The following is a 16,755-nucleotide window of genomic DNA, read 5'->3' on the forward strand; positions in this document are numbered from 1 at the left end:
TGCTCTGGTGAGCTGCCAGCATTTATTTGGGTGTTGGAGGGGGGCTGAGGGAGTCTGCCTGTGGAGTGGAGGAGCCTGCTTCTTGGGGAGGGCATTTATTTGCGGGGGAGGGACCTGGGAGAGCCTGGCTGGGGTGGGTGGGTGAGCTGTGGGGAATATGGAAAGATGCCAATCACAAGCGTGGCGATCTTTCATTTCCCATTGGACACCACTGGCCTAGTTTACAGTGGCCATCAGGAAATAGCTTTTCTGCACTGCTCTCTGGACTGCTGTGGCCTAAATCGATAAGGCTAGATTTTTACTTTGCTGCTGTATATTTAGCCACAGGAGAAAACATTGTCAATTACCATTAAGAATTAGGGGTTTTTGAGGAGGCTGGGTGGAGGGTTGGCCACAGTTGTGGGATGTACCAGAGTCTACTCTTTATTTAAACAACTGACTTGAAGGGTTGGGAGTTCTGTCACAGAAGGGTGGAAAGCAGGGTCTGAACCAAAATCCCACATCTGAAAACTCGAATCTGTGGAAAGTTAGGTACCAAATCTATGGCTGGAGTGGTGTATGGTGCGGCAACAGGGATTTGTACAGACAGTGAATGGACTGGTCTCCCTTCTCTGACTGAGGAGAAATGAGTATGTTTTCATTAATCTTTAGAACAGAATGGCCTCCTGTCATTCTCTCTAACTCCAGCATTTACAGCCCTGGTTTTTTTGAGTGCTGTTAACCCCGGAGCTAATTTTAAGATTAAATAGTGCTTGTCTCTACCAAAATGTTGTGCACCAGACACCCTTGAACTCTCCTGCGATGGTCTCTTCTTGTTAAACCTTGTATCACCATGCAAACATTTCGTCTCTTCTTTCTAGAGGCAGAAGAGCATCCTCTTCTCCGCCTCCCAATCCTAAACCATCACCTTGCTCCTAAAGGAAGCAGCCTTCCACCAGCAATCCACAGGGTACTTCTCTGGATATGTCTACACAGCAGCCTTCTTTCAAAATAAGCTATTCCAGAAGAGCTATTCTGGAATGCCTTATTTTGAAATAACACTGCTGCACGCATTTTGAAATAACATTTAGCTGTTTTGAAATATAGTGTCTACACACAATAGAGCTTATTTCTAAATAGATCCTTTGGACTCACTATGGTTTATTTTGAAATAGGCTCTACTCCCTGTATTAACACCCCATATTTAGAAATAGGTGCTGCTCCTCATAGAATGAGGCTTACTAATTTTTGAAATAAGCCAATTGCAATTTCAAAATTATTCAAAATAGCAGTTGCGTGTGTAGAAGGATAGTTATTTTGAAAGATCTTTGCTTTGTAGACTTCCTTCTGTGGCCTGTTGCACTGCCTTGTTCCTGCACCTGCCTATGGGGCCTATGTCTCAAGGATCTTGCCTTATTCGATCCCTGCAATAGCTGGCTGTCTCAGTATACATATTCATATGGGGGAGGGAGAAGTGTTAATTTTTGTATTAACTGACAAACATGTTTTTACTAGTTCAGAAGTTATGGTGGAAATTCTTTAGGAACTTGCTTTAACTTCCCAGGCACCCTGCACTTCTTCATTGGGTTTATATTCACAGAGATGAATTTGCCAAGACAGATGAATGCAGCTGTTGGCTGAAACAGCAGTTACCTGCCACTGTTGAACAGCCAAGAGTGGGTTAAGGAGAAAACCTCTTCTGAGCCACTAGATTGGTCCTGACTAAGATGAATGTCTAATTCACTCCCGGCGTCCTTACTGCTGCCAGTAATAAAAAGCTTGCTTCACATATTCGCCCCACTGCAGACGTTTCTCTTAAATTAAATATCAGGAGGACATATAATAGCACGATTCCACGCCAAGCCAATATTATCAGATTGATGTCAGCAGTGATAATAGAAGAAGGATAAGTTGATGAGATTTCATTTATTAAATAAAGGGAATACACGGAAGGAGATAGGAATTGGTAACTCTCAGTGCGTCGAAATGCAGCAAGATCTCTTTGGCTCCATGCTTACCTCAAGGGATGGCAAAGAGAGAGATGCCCTTTGTTTCGTTTAAGAAAACCTTTCCCTTTTTTTCCAGACAAAGACCTGATTTAGCTTACTCAGTGGGAGGGGGAGAAGAGGATCTGAAATCCTGGATTTCATGTGTACACAGCCTTCCTTCTCATTGGACAGCAGAGAAGCAAAGGTTTGTTTTCCCCAGTTTGATGAGAGCAGCATAACTAATGAGTTATTTCTAGTCTCTGCTGTTCCTCTTTCCACCTGTTGACTAATACCTTGTCTGATACACAGATGAAGGAATAGTTTATTAACTTAGCTTTTCATATTACAATGTTTCATTTTTCTTCATGGGGCATTGTTCAGGCCTCTAACCTTGCAACCCTTCCTCCTGTTCTTTATCCCTTTGCCTATGGGAATGCCATATATCGGTATTAGAAACACTGTTGGAATTATAACTCAATATGTTAAGCAAGGTCTAAGAGCCTAGCATTCTCTGGAGCCAGGAGAGTCTTTTTTTAAAAGGACTACGTTTTTCCTTTTTAAAAACAGAGTGAGCTTTAAACCTTCCCAAAAAAATGCGGGGGTGGGGGGAGAAGCCCCAGATGTCAGTGCACCACACGCCTTTTTGTTGAACGCTCTGTTTTTACCAGTAGTAGCCCAGTGCAGAGGCTGGAATGCTGCCTTTCTCACAAAAAGTCAGCTACAGCTAGTAGGCTCCAACTGGGGAGAACAGGTAATTCAGGGGTCAAAATGGGGTATCGCGCTCCTTGGATTATGGAGGTGCCCACTGTATGGCTTTCTGCTGGATTCTACTAGGCTCTTCAGTCTTGGCTCCCTCTCAGGGGTGTGGAGAAACCTCTCTGAGAAGCACCAGGTGGAGGCATAGGCAGACTGGGGGTCACAGTGCTTAGTCATGCAGTGATGCCACAATTACAGTTCTCAGGTTTAAAACAGCAATTAAAATGTGAACTAAGAGGAAGCAGTGGAGTGGAGTCTGCCTGAGGCTACACTAGCCTTGAACAGAGGAAAAGGGCAGCAGCCATTGTAACAAAGGAAAAAACTGCTTAGCCCTACATTCATCATGAGAGCGGTCTGAGCACCCACTTTTTGAGCGAGCATGGTAGGGCCAGGAAGGCACAAGCTTAGGTGTCCCATTTGGGTTTTCCAGGAGAGCCTCCCCTTGGGTGGGGTACACATGTAATCCTGAGCCAGGCTCCTCCCCTCTAGTGTCTTATCTTCACAGGTCTGATCGAGCGCTGTTGAAGAAATGGTGGAATCTTCCAGGTGCTATGTGCTTACAGCACCAAATCAGCCTTCATTTGAGGAAGATCATGCAGATTCGTGATCTTCTGGCTCCTTCTGTGACATGCTTTGCTCAGCAGAGAGATGGTTACCAGAGCTGGGGTCTAAATTGTTACCGCTAACCTCGTAAATGGGACCCTCCACTCTTGTCAGAGCTATTGTTTTAGGCTGTGTACAAACTCAGGCAGACTTTACTGCATTGATTACACTTGTTCAAAATGTTAAGGTTTTGTTTAACAGTTGTGAGATTCCTTTTTTGAGTGAGTGCAGGGGCCTTGTCTAAACACAAGTTCTTCTGATTTACTTGGGTGAGGTTAGAAACAGATGGAGTTAAATCAATTGCAGAATGCCTTAAATCAGGGGTTCTCAAACATAATCGCACTGTGTCCTCCTTCTGACAAACATATATATTACTGCATAACCTGAGGAAGAGGGACAGAAGCCTGAGCCAGCCCAAGCCCCAGATGGGTGGTAGCCCGAAGTCCCACTGCCCTCAGGAAGTGGACCAGCAATTTAAGCCCTCCCATCCTTTGTCTTTGGAGCCGGATGGTGAAGCTTGGGCCTTGGCCTGAATGGGGAGCCTTGGGCTTTGTCCTGGGGCCATAGTGAGTCTAAGTCAGTCCTAGTGACCCTATTAAAATGGAATTGTGACCCACAGTTTGAGAACCGCTGTCTTAAATTAATAACCGACTTAACTGACTTTGTATATTATTCTTTAGTTTATCAATCTAAATCTGGTTAGTTAAACTTGTACAACTTGTGTGTAGATGAGGTCTTGGTTTTCATTTTGAAACCGATATTAATTTATTGAATCGGGGATCTGGTGTTTATAACGACTCTGCCTAACTGAAATTCAGTTGCTGTATAAACTCATGGCTTTTCTGACTGCTCTGTGAAGTAGTGGCAATGCAGCTGCTTCCCAGGCAACCTCTCTCACTTTATATGGGGTGATCTCTCACTCCTTGCAGGGGGGAGACAATGGCCAGCATCTCACCAGCTTCTTTCTGTAATTTGTTTTGGTTTTTTTCACTCTGTGCAGTGCAGCCTGCACAAGAGAGTGCCATGAGCGCTCATGTGTGTCCCAACTTGTCATTGATCTTAGTGAAGAAAGGTGCCATAGCTGGTGAAAGTGAAGAATCAGCAAATAAGGGCTTAATGACCCTCCATTCTGAGACTGGCAAAATGAAACCCAAGCACTCTCTAAAATGTGACCACCTATCTGAGAAGTTTATATTGCACTTGTTAAATTCAGGTGAATATAGATGAATGATTTCATAACATATTGTATCTTTCTTTCTCCCTGCCCTCCCAGTAGGTTGTAGTCACAAAATACACTTAACGTTTTTTTTAACATGCTGAGTTAAAAACCTAATTTTAGAAGTCTTAGCTTTCCCAGTGAATTGAGGTATTTGGTAGTATTTCCTGACCTAGCACTGTTTGGTATTGTTTCCAAGGACTCATTGAGTTGATTAGAGTTATATTAAAATTGCAGTGACAGAGCAAAATGCCGACCTTATGAGTTTCTGAAGTTCCCTGCAAGTTCTTTTCCATTTCAAACTTATGGAAGGCTTTTAAAAGATTTTTTTTTTCATTTAATGATGAACATAGTCTAGTGTCATGGGATCCTAGGTAGGAATTGCCTTCATTTTAAAGACCATACCATGTGGGGGTGAAGAGGGACCCTAGTTATGTTACTGTGGCTAATCCAAGCACAGCAATGCTCCTGTTACTTTTCATGCCGTGGTTGGTATGTGGGGCATGTTGTTCCTGATAAAGGGTGCCGCTTTGCCCTTGAGATTTAGTTATGTGATCAAGGCTGGTGGTGCACTTCTAGTACAGTTTTCTCAGAGAAGTATCCGCATCCTGCCTTTGAGCCAACAGAATATTTTGACCTCGTTGTGCCCCCCTTTGTGCACCCACAATCTAAAAAATGAGCTCCCTTCCCCCCATTTTCCCAACAATCACAGAAGGATCCAAGAAGCACAGGATTTTTAGTTTCTTTGCCACATAGAAGGAAAAAACATGACTCAAATAATACATTGAAAATGCAGGAGATATAACATCTACAAACTCCTGTTCAGAGCCCCTATGATTGTGCACTGAAATCCTAAGGATGCATTGATGACAGAGGTTTCTGTTGCTCAGGAAATGAATATGATGTCATAACATGGGATTACAACTTGGCTGTAGGATCAAGTGCTGTGGAAAGAGAAGCTGGATTTCATGTTCAGAGACAGATATTTCAAATGTAGCAGTGTAGGAAAAGTGGAGATTTACAGTGCAGTGAGTTACATCTGAGAATTTCTTCCTGTGTGCACCCTCTCAACATGTGCTCACACTTACACACAAGTTTTAAAGTCTGGTGCAAATCCTGTGTAGATTTGCTTCGTATGTAAGTACCATCTTTGATAGTGGCATTTCACCTCTGCTTTCTCCATTATTTGAATTGCTGCTGCTGGTTGTGTATTATGTGTACGTGCACATCTTAATACGATGTGAGAAGGATTCTACATTATCCCTGGGTATGTGTAAAAGTCACCTATAAAATGCAGTGCTTCAGAAAATAAACATATTTAGTTGCACTATTCACTCCTTTTTTTAGCCACTAGCTAAATAGCTGTAATTTAAATTGTAGAGTGTGTTCAACAAGTCATAGCTGCTCTTCAGACACCTACTATAAGTATTCATGAGAATCACAGGTATGACTCCAGCTGGAGTAAACTATCTGTGCTAGCTTTAATCTAACAAGCTGACATGTGGAAGCAGTGAAGCCACAGCATCATGGACTGCAATGCAGACTATACACGCTTGTCCAAAACCTTGGGTAATTGCTTGTGGGACTAGCCATACTGAAACCTCTGACACAGCTTTATTGCACCAGCTAAATTAAAGCTAGCTCATGCCTGTCTACTTGAGCTGCAGTCACATACCCAAGCTAGTTCTTTTTTGTTTGTTGTGATGTGCTTAAATAGCTGTGACGCAAATTGGAGAATGAGGTGGCTTATTCAACAAGTCACAAATGCTCTTCTTGCTGTCAGGGTAGACCAGTCATTGTTTTGGAGAGTCTTGTCATTCACCCTGGATTCCTGGGAGTTACCTCCAGCTCTGACAAAGACTTTTGTGTGTGATTTGGGCAAATGATTTAATCTCTCTTTCTCCACTTGTTGAATGGAGATAATTTCCTAACTTCATGGGAAATTGAGGCATGTATTTTCTAAGTGCTTTGAACTCCACAACTGGAAGACATTGTTAATGGTGTGTGTCTCCTTTGGTGGTGCTATTCCTACTGCTAGTTTATATTCTGAAGACGTTTTTGGTGGGCCCAGTGCTGGGGTTGGTATGTGTGGGGGAACTGGGAGAGTAGAAGTAAGTAGATGAACATTACGTTTGTCATAGATCCTCCTGTTCCTGTTTTCACCACAGGCGGAGGAACACTGAGCCTCTGTGTGCAGGACTGCAGTCTCAAATTCTGAAGTGCTACCAAGAAAACAAGCATGAAGTGCTCAGGTGCTCAGAGCTGGCCAAGGAGTACCAGCGCTGTGTTAGTGCAGCACAGAAGGTAACAGGAGCATTGCCATCACCTCCTGCTGGCTTTGCTGTCCTCTCTGCATGTTTTGTTTTGGGTTTTTTTTCCCCTAATGGGGTGGTTTCTCACATGTTCCTGTAGTTCTGATGGCAAGGTCAGAATGTTCACAGGCCTCTGTCTCTTCCCAGCACCTTCCCACGGGTTGCTGAACCATCACAATTGCAGCAGGTGCTGATGCTCTGAAGCACTACCTTGAGACAGTAGTGCAAAATGTGACTTGGTTTATGTTAAGCTCCTTATGCATCTTCTTGTCGCTTTTCCCCAGATTTCAAACTTTCCAATGAACCATGCAAGGCCACCTTCACATTTGGGGTGGCAAAGCAGTATTTTCTATATCCATAACATTTTTGAATGGCCAGAGCTCAAAGTGCTCTGTCTCCTAGTATTGCACCCTAAACTGGGGGACTTCTCTTCTATTTTTCTGCTGCTTGTTAGTGTCGTTAATTGGCAAATTAGACCAAGGTGTTTTCTGTCAGGGGTTAAGGGTCTCCCCAAATTGCTGGCCCAGCATGGGAAACCTGCACCCCTTATGGTGTCATTTTCAAAGGTATAGAGTGCATTAACACCCATCAGTTTGGCTGCTCAGCACTTTGGAAGAATTAGGTCATGAGTATTTGAACAAAAGAAAGGGAATGGAAAAGATGCACAATTTACAGACTGCATCCGCTGGAAATTCACACTTCCAAGGGATTTCACCTGGCAAATACAGTCTGTGAGACAGTGGGTATAAGATACCAGGTGGTATTTCTGGTGTATGAGGAAAATGTCCTTCCAGGTACAGGGCCATCTCCTGTGGTGGAGCATCTCTTTGAAGAGTTTGTGGCAGGGTGGACTTAAGGGCAAAATCAAAGCTTTGTAGGGAATATGAGACTAAGATACTTCTCATTGGATCGCCTGCACTGAAAGGGAGAAGCTTGGATTGTTGTGAAGGAAACCTCTCTTTGTATTAGCATTGTGAGGGGAAGCTGTATGCCTGATTTAAGTATAACATGAACCAAGCTGCCAGCCAGCTCCCAGAAGAAGCCATGACAGAAAGAGATGGGAAAATTGTCAGGATATATGAAACCAAATGTTGTTTCAAGTCCTAGTGGAATTTTTTTCTTTCCTGTTTACAAAGAAGGTCTTTGTATGTCTGCAAATGAGCAAGGTTAAAGCTGCCAGGGAAAGGGCTTTTCTCTGGTATCTTTTAAGTCACCAGCTCCCAAAACATGTGGTTTCTTTTCCTTCTTCAGCTCTAAAGTAAAACAGGACCTGTGCTGCTGCTGCACAATCTTTGTCCCCTGCTGCTGTGTGCAGAGCACAGCACGTCTCTTGCCAGTCCTCTGTTAGGCAATGCTTCCTTCTTGCCTTCTGTAAGTCAGGCTTGTAGCCTTTTCAGTGAGTGTATCTTTAGCAAATGCATTTACCAATAGTCTTTATTGTGCCCAGTGCAGACGGAATGTGATTACCAAGAAGACAGATTGCATTAAACTTCAGCATATTCACAAGCTGCAGCTCTAACTTGCCTGAGAGAGAGGCTGGGAAGCTGCCAGTCTTGCGCCCCAGCCTGACATTATTAAAGAGTAAATTGGAAGCTGAATGACTGGTAACAGCAGAGGGCAGTGAAAGATTCTATTACCTTGGCATTTGTGGTTTTTTGTTTCAGTTGTGTGTTTTCTTTATAAGCCAAATACCTGGGCAAATTTAGTTCCCAGAGACTCCTGTGTACTGTGAACTGTGCTAAAAAATTTCCCTTGGTGTTGTGGAAATCTGCTGGATAGAGGTGCTGACAGAGTATCGAAGCACATATTGCATTGATTTGCTGCAGGCGACAGCAAGGTGGCAGGAAATCTCTGTATGTATTGGGAAGGAAGAGAGGCTACGGCTGAGGTAGCTGTGAGCTCTTAGGTTAGCATTTGTGGTGAATTCTCCAACATTGGACACTTAAACAAGATTGGATGTTTTTCCAGAGGATATGCTCGAGTTCAAACATAAATTAATTCAGTGAAGTCTTGTTGCCTGTGTAATACAAGAGGTCAAACGAGATAATCACAATAGTGCCTTCTGGCTTTGTAATCTGTCAGATAAAGGGTTCTGAAAACACTGGACCAAATGGAGTCCTGGTGTAAGCTCTTACAACTTGAGTGAGTTCTCTGGATTACTCCAGGTTTAGTTCTTCCTGTGGTGGTTAACCACTTAACCCCATTGGTTTATGGTGTCCTCTGAACCCCAAAATGCATGCACTGCCTCAGGCCCAGGCTGCTGGCTATATTTCATGAAAGACTCTTTATTACAAGATTAAGAAAAAAAGACTTTTCTTAATTTTACATTGTTTATTAAATGCACCTTTGCTTCAAGCTCTCCTGCACATTTGTAAGATTCACATTGGAGAAGAGTGGGAAAGAGCAAGATATCTTCATGATGTTTTTAAACTGAGCTTGATTTTTAGACAATTCATTGTTGGCATCCCATCAGCCACTGTGTATAGGTGACTCCAGTTTGTTTGCATGCAAATGCTTTACTCTCCCTAGTGTACATCACCAAAAATCTTTTAGTGCTTATCAGATGTTACTTAATGGATCCCGTAAGGCTCTGAGATACCCCGATGGTGGCAGAAGGTGCTCCAGACAATTTAAATTAGACTAAGGATGGGAAGATGCTGGACTTTGACAGGAGTGAAAATTGCAGTTTACAGTAGACTACTCTTCCTCCAGCCCTTCTAATGTTTGTATTGATCAGAGCCTGTCCTTTGAAAAAATCCAGTGTTCTCTCAGAAAATTTCCCAGATTGGAAAGTGCTGCATGTGCCGTGAGTGCCCCCACCCCATTAACATATAGATAAATAATTCTCTTCTTTCTTCTGTTTTAAACTAGTTTAATTTCACCCTCCTTTGTTTGAAAATCTATTTAATGAGGCATTTTCCTTCCCTAATTGGTTCTTTGTCCTGTCTTGGTCAAACTTCCTCCACTAGACCTTTGCTGGGATTCCAGGGAGTTCAGAGAGAGACTGGGATGATACTGAAGTTATGCAGACCTGCTGTTTATGAAGGAGTGAAGGGGAGAGGGCAGTACGAGAGCTGGGACTCCTAAAGAGGCAGCAGAATAGTGAAGGGAAGAGAATGAGAGAGCAATAGAGGCTCCGGCACTCTGAGTTAGGCAGTGTTGGGTGAGCTGCCAGGGTCAGGAGGATGACCAGTCTCAGCAGTATGTGGTTGCTACAAAGCCAACTCTAGAAAAGTGCATCCCCAGAGAGACATTTGTGGACAAGTGGAAGGGGAATTCTGTTCACCAGATGGAAATCATGAGACAAGGTAAGGAGCTTTTGGGCTTGATCTCTGTGCCATGAATATAGTTACCTGTGCCAGACTGTGGAAGACCCTGTGGGTCCACTTAAGTTAGTAGTAGTTTTCACTCTTGTGGGCTTGATGGGGCAGAGGCTAGTGGTCAGGCATGAAGTGAAGGTGTGTGTAGAGAAAATGTAAGGGAACTCCCCTCTTCACTGGCTTTGACACCGAGAATATTCTCCAGTTACTTCTTGTTAAGAACTTTGTCTAAGTGAACATGGGGCTACTTCTCTAATGCCTCCTTCTCCCAGCAAAGGAGAGGAACTTGGGAGGCACTTTATGAAACTGGGTTTCAAATCTCCATTAGAGTCTTATCTAATAGTGAGCTAAGAAGCCGTAATACTGACTCTAGTGTGTATTGTTCCACTTAAGTACTCGCCATTGTCAGAGTACCAGCATCCTGAGTTTGCTGTGTCTTGGTGCTTGGAAGCATGTTCACATTGAGAGTGGCTTGCTTATGACATCTCCTGTTAGTTTAGGTCTGTTTTGATGTCTCTGCAGAATTTCAGACAAGAAAGCATAAAATCACTGCTTTTAGAGCAAAATAAAAGCTGGGATAATAGTGAAGCTGTAGGAGGGGTAGCTTCTATTGTGTCCCTTCAAATTGTCTCTAGTTTATTGACTGCAAGTTTCACCAGGGGGTGGAGCTACCACAGCTTGCATATAATTAGAACTGAAAGACGATGCTGCTATTTTCGCTCATGCTAAGAGTGGGGCTGGGAATGGGGCTGGGGGGACGACAATGGAAATCTGATTAGTTTGTTTCTTGGAGCCCAGGTAAGGAGACCCATCTTGGTGAGCAAATGGCAAAAGCCTTTGTATTTTATCAAGCCTCTCTCTGTGCCTCATCTTAAATAGGGCTCCTAGACTATAATCACCTCCCTGCTTCCCTTTTCCGTTTGCATGAATGTTTGGTCCCGGAAAAGCTTGTGAGAGTGGATAGAGTCTGAGTTTCACCTATGGTTTTAGTTGTCAGAGAAGTTTCTGCCTGGTTTGTTACATAACTTATTATTGTACAATCACATCTCCCATCAGCCCCCACACAGGATGAACTGCAAGAGTGAGCCAGTGGGCCTGACACCTTGACATTTTTCTCTCCTCACAAATACCTGACGAGGATTGCCTCTCTGTGAGTGGTTCACCCTTTCCCTCAGACTGCCACTCCAGTGTCACCAGGACCTTTTTCTTACAGACCAGCCAAGCTGACATTTTGGCTTATCTGAAACTTATGGCCAGGCTGTGTTTTATGTAAAGCTGAGACCACATGTATAGCCCTGCCACGTAAGCGTTCTCTTGTCACTAGTAGGTGCCTAAGTGAAGTTGTTCTAAGGAATTCATAATTTTCCCTCATCTTTTTCACACTACCTCCTGTACTACTCACCACATAGCACGAAAGTGTGAAGGGAGGAAAACCAGTCAGATGTGTTGAGACAAATGCCTGCTGTGATGAGGTACACCAGAGTATTTCTAACAATCTTGAAGACTAGTCAGGATCTCATTAAAGCCTCGTTGAAGGGATGTATATACCTATGCTCAAAATATCCCACATGGAACACTGTACCTCTGACTCAGAAGGCTGATGGACACTACTTCTTTATTGGAATCCAAATGTAGTTTCAGAGAAGTCTGTGTATTTTACACCCGGAGCTTGGAGCACTTCGCCATCCTTTGTAGTATTTTCCCACTCTGATATCTGCACGTGTCCACCTACCTTTTTAAAATGCAAACTTATCTGTAAAGTTTTCCCTTGCTTTCCTTGTAAAGTTAGTTCAGCTTTTAATCTTTCCTTCTTCGGAGCTTTGTTTGTGCAAACATTGTGGTGATAATGCTATTGGAGGAGTTTATGACTCAATAAATGGCCCTCACAAGGGAATCAGTGGAGAGGCCGCAAGCTGCAAGCAGCTGCTGTTTATTTAGTCATAAACTCTGAGGAGAGCAGTGTCAGATTAACTATACCCAGGCATTCTCCTAGCCCATTATTTGCAAAGGTGAAAGTGATCCATATTTTGCTTCTAATTAAAAACAACCTGAAATGGTTATTATTTTAATTCTAGGGCAGAGGTTCGTTTTTTCGAAGAGACTGTTCTTGGTCCATATGTAAAAGCTTTTCATGTGCCCTAGAGTTCATTAGTGGAAAAACTAAAAAATGTGGAGCTGCCTGTAAGGACATAAACTTCCCTCTTAATATATGAGACATGTCCCAGAGTAAAATGCTGACCTACTTAAAATGGAAATGGCTGTTGCATTCACCCAGTATTTACAAAGCTAGAAGCATACATTCTTTATTTTGCTCTGTATCACAAAGGTTCATAAAGCCCTGGTATTTTCAAGCCTGGCATATCATCAGTATGTATAAAACTGTGTGAACACATGCCTTTCCCTATCTGTGCTATATAGTCCACATGCTATATAAAGCCCAAATGTGACATCTTCCTGGAGTTCAGCATTATTTAAGAAAAAAAAAAAGAGAGAGAGAGAGAACATATAAATCAGCTCTGAACTTCTCACCATGATTGTCTGCGCTCCAAGATTCTTCTTCCAGTACTGTTCAACCCACACCCTATGTCCTGCATTTTCCACCACACTGAAAAGAGGCTTTATATCCAGGTAAAGTCACCTGCCTCAACAGGACGCACTTAACCTTTTCCCTGCAAGATCAATATCTATCATGGTGTTCCAGGCAATAAAACCCTTGTTAGCCTAATAATTGTACATTCAGTTGTGCGTCACAGAGTCACAGGGTATCCTGTAACAGTGTTTTGGAAGTACCCCCTTCTAGTAGTTGAGGCTCCAAGGATACATGGACCTCTAAGACTGGGTCTTCATAACCAGCATTCTCTCTCTTTCTCTCTGTGGCTTCCTGCAGCAAAGCACACTCCTGCGGGAGGCTTCTATTGTGCCCTGCCAGCCCACAGTGCTCTCAATGAGTATTTAAAGTGACAGTGGCAGCCTTTTGAAAACAAGATAATGTATTAGTCACTTGGCATACAATCAGAAGTCATGAGGTTAGCGCACAGAGATAAAATTACACTATAGTTCACACTGACGCAGATGGGCTGACCAAGCTGTGATGGACTCCATCTCTGTGACTTAATCCACGTTCCCCTCTCTGGTACTCCTAATTTTCTCTGGGAAATAGCGTTTATCCTTTATCTTGCACCTCTCGGTTCTTTTGTTCCCCAGGAAGGGCCCCACTGAATTCACAGCCCCGCTTCCTGGGGCTTCTGCAATTAAGGATTGAGTGCAGAATCATTGAATTTACATTGGTTCTCTGAATTTCCATTGATAAGCATTTCCCTAGTTAGTCCTTTTTAATGACGTACTCATACTGCTCAAATAGCTGGGTGACTTCCCGCCACATGTCTTCCTGTGTGCTGCTCCCAACAACAGACATAATTCCATATTCCCCCTGGGCAGGTCCAAGAGAAGATGAAGATATGATATGTAAGATTAATAATAATAAAAAAATTACAGAAAATTCCCATTTAGTCACAGTTAACTACTTCAGTAGTTCCTTGATCTGAAGAGTCTCTTGCTCCATGCATAGAAACTTTTCATGTTCCCTAGAGTTCACTGGTGGAAAAACTAAAAAATATGGAGCTGCCTGAAAGGACATAAACCGCCCTCTGACATAATCCCATATTCCCCTATCAGTAGGTACAGGAGAAGCTGAGGGATATGTGAGATTCATTAAAAAAAAAATTACAAACACTTCCCATTTCATCACAGTTAATCATGCCAGGGCATTGAGTGGAAGAAGAAGGGCTTGATGACCCCACAAGTTCTCTTCTCCAAAAGTCTCTTGTACATATCTTCTATTCTCATTTGGTGCCAGCGGTTTAGGGTTGCCCTGTTTTTGGGGCAAGTCAACTTTTTAGCCTGAGGGCCACACCAAGGTAGGAAAATTGTATGTTGGGGAGCTCCATGTGCTGACACTATCTACAGCATCACTCCCACAGCACCCATTGGTCATGGTTCTCTGTTCCCAGCAGATGGGAGCTGGGGCTGGGCGGGGTAGTGCCTACTGTTGGGCAGCACACTGAGACCCTGTGCCCCCAGGAAATGCATGGATGTGCTGGCCACTTCTGGAAGTGGCATGGGGCTATGGCTGAGTTCCACTGTGCCATGAGATTAGAAATCCTGTGGGCCAGATTAAAAGCTCTGATGGGTCAGATGTGGCCCACAGACCATAGTTTGCCCACCTCTTCCCTAAGAGCTGACTTCTTATTGCAGGCCTGCTCACAGGCAGTGTTTCCTGTAAGTTGAGTACTTGAGCAGCCACCCAGGAGAGATTCAGGTGCTGCCCAGCTGTTCAGCAGAGCTCCCACAATGGGCACTATGTGTTTTCTATTGGTGGTGCACATAATTTCTTTTCTACCCACAGATGGAATACATTAGGGGGATCACAGCTCCCATGTAAATTTAATGTTAACATGCATATTCCCTATGTAGTCCTGAAGCCAGCTGAGTAAAAATGGGGAAGGCCACCTTGCAAAATTTAAAACTGGGTTTACATAATAGGTCTTACAGGTTTTTAAATCAGTTTACCTAAAGCAGTTGGAAAATTTCTCTAATGTAGACAAGGGTGTAAGAATTATGCACGTGCAGTCAGGGAACAGAAACCAGGCATAATTATATATGCAGTCAGAGCTAGCCAGCTGCTTTATAATTGGTATGTCCAACTAAAACTAATTTTGAATATTTATAACTAACTGCTCCTTAAAATATGGAAACTGAAAATTGTCTGTGGAATTTTGAGAAAATTGTGAGCTTCTTATGGACAATTCATTAAAAAGGAAGATAAATCAGTTAAAATAATTCATCCACTTCTGTGGAGTACTAGCTAATTTGAATAGGATTGGGTCAAAATCAAATAAAGATTTTTTTCAAGGGTGGTGGGGGTGGTAACCACAGAAACTGGATACGCCCTTGATATATTTTTCAGGAAAGAGGTGATTCCAGATATTCACTTGTGTAGAACCCTCCTCCCTAGCCACCTAGGTGGTGTTGGAATGACTGTCTTTGAAAATAAGTCCAGTGCTGGAGAAAGATTGTTGTGTATTTCACTTCTCTAGCATATCTGCCCTGTTGGAGCAAGTAAAACTTGAAAGTATTTGACTTATGTTAAAAATCAGAAATTCGGCCAAAGTGTGGCTGACTGGGCATTAGAAGCAAGAAGTGGGTACATCCTTTTATATACAGTATTTTGGAAAGTCTTAGAACCTCTTCTATCCTACTGACTTTAAACTACACCATTTTCAGTATAAATTTGCAGACAGTAAGCATATAATGGAGTATACAGAGCTATCATAACTAACAGTACTCCCTAACTCTGTGTTTCTTGATTTGAATGCATAACTCTGTAGTGATGTAACATACACGAAAATAGGCTATATTCCTGAATGAAGATGTTATATTTTTTGGTGAGGGTTATATCCTTTAGGAAATATGCTGTTCTGTGCCAAAAGGAATGTTGCAATGCCCTGTAGTTTTGATTTCACAGTGTCACAGCTTAACATTGGCATGATGGAGATGTGGGAGTTTTTACCCAAACTGATTCTGGGCGACATTAGTGTCCAAGCTGCTGAGTGTAGAAATAAGCTTATTTCCCAACTGAAGAATGGTGTTTTGTTGAGTCTCAGAGTAAACTGAAGCAGGTGCACAAAACTTGCTGTCAGTAGCAACTGCAGATTAGTAGTGCTAGGTCAATGGCCAAAGTGCTCTAACCCCCAAGAAGTTTAAAAGTAGCTCTGAAATGTTCAACCTGTTTACAGTTGTCATAAAGCTACTGTTGTAGCTTAATTTGGTTACGACTTATGAGGGATGTGGCAGCCTGGATGTAGCTTTCCATCAGAGTTGCAGATCAGAGTCCACAGTCAAAAGGGATCATTGTGATCATTTTGTCTGATCTCCTGTGTAGCACAGATCACAGAATTTCATCAAATGCTTGCTCGTGTCCATTCCATATTAGGTGTGTGTGATCATCATGTACACCGATACTGGAAGTTTTCCTCCTAATCATACCTGTAGTGGAGTGCCTCAAGAGATCCCTAGTGTGGCACGTCCCTGGTATAAGGGGTGCTGAGTATTCCACTTATCTTCACTTCCTTCTGGCCACCAGTGAAGGTGCATCAGAACAGCTCTGCTTCAGCCTTGGCCGTTGTCTTTTCCCCATTGTTAGTTTTCTTTGACTTTCGTTTGCCCATAGTATGGTTAGAGTAAGTGGTTCCCTGAGGGACTTCGACCCAGGTTGGGGCATACCTTGATTCTCGGAATTTAAACCCTGAGATTGGTGCAAACAGTCTGTGCCAGTCAGTGACCTGCATAGGAGTTGCTGCACTGTCTTAATGAAACACACATTAGTGAGAGGTGCAACATTTGCAAGTCCTTTATGCTTAGGACAAAGAAAGAGTGGGATGTTTGATTTTGTGTGCTCCTCAGGGAGTCAGCCCTACCCGTGGCACATCATTTGAAGTAAGGGCATGGCACTGAGAGCTTGGTGCGTCATGCCCTGGCGACACCGCTCACCAGTTGGAACCACTTCCCCTCCCCTGCCCCAG

General features: G+C 43.1%; 1 protein-coding gene across 5 annotated transcripts in view; it reads left to right on the forward strand.

Annotated features, from left to right (window-relative positions):
• Window positions 1–16,755, forward strand: part of CHCHD6 (coiled-coil-helix-coiled-coil-helix domain containing 6) — a 184,896-nt gene that overhangs the window by 113,181 nt on the left and 54,960 nt on the right. For 3 of the 5 annotated variants that reach the window (XM_075005244.1, XM_075005246.1, XM_075005245.1), the window contains 2 exons: window positions 2,065–2,172; window positions 6,711–6,846. In XM_075005244.1, coding sequence (XP_074861345.1) covers window positions 2,065–2,172; window positions 6,711–6,846 — 244 coding nt within the window. The remainder of the gene's footprint in view (window positions 1–2,064; window positions 2,173–6,710; window positions 6,847–16,755) is intronic. The other 2 variants (XM_075005247.1, XM_075005249.1) reach the window with 1 other exon arrangement.

This window comes from Carettochelys insculpta, chromosome 11 (assembly GCF_033958435.1).
Source record: "Carettochelys insculpta isolate YL-2023 chromosome 11, ASM3395843v1, whole genome shotgun sequence".
Classification (NCBI taxonomy): Eukaryota; Metazoa; Chordata; order Testudines; family Carettochelyidae; genus Carettochelys; species Carettochelys insculpta.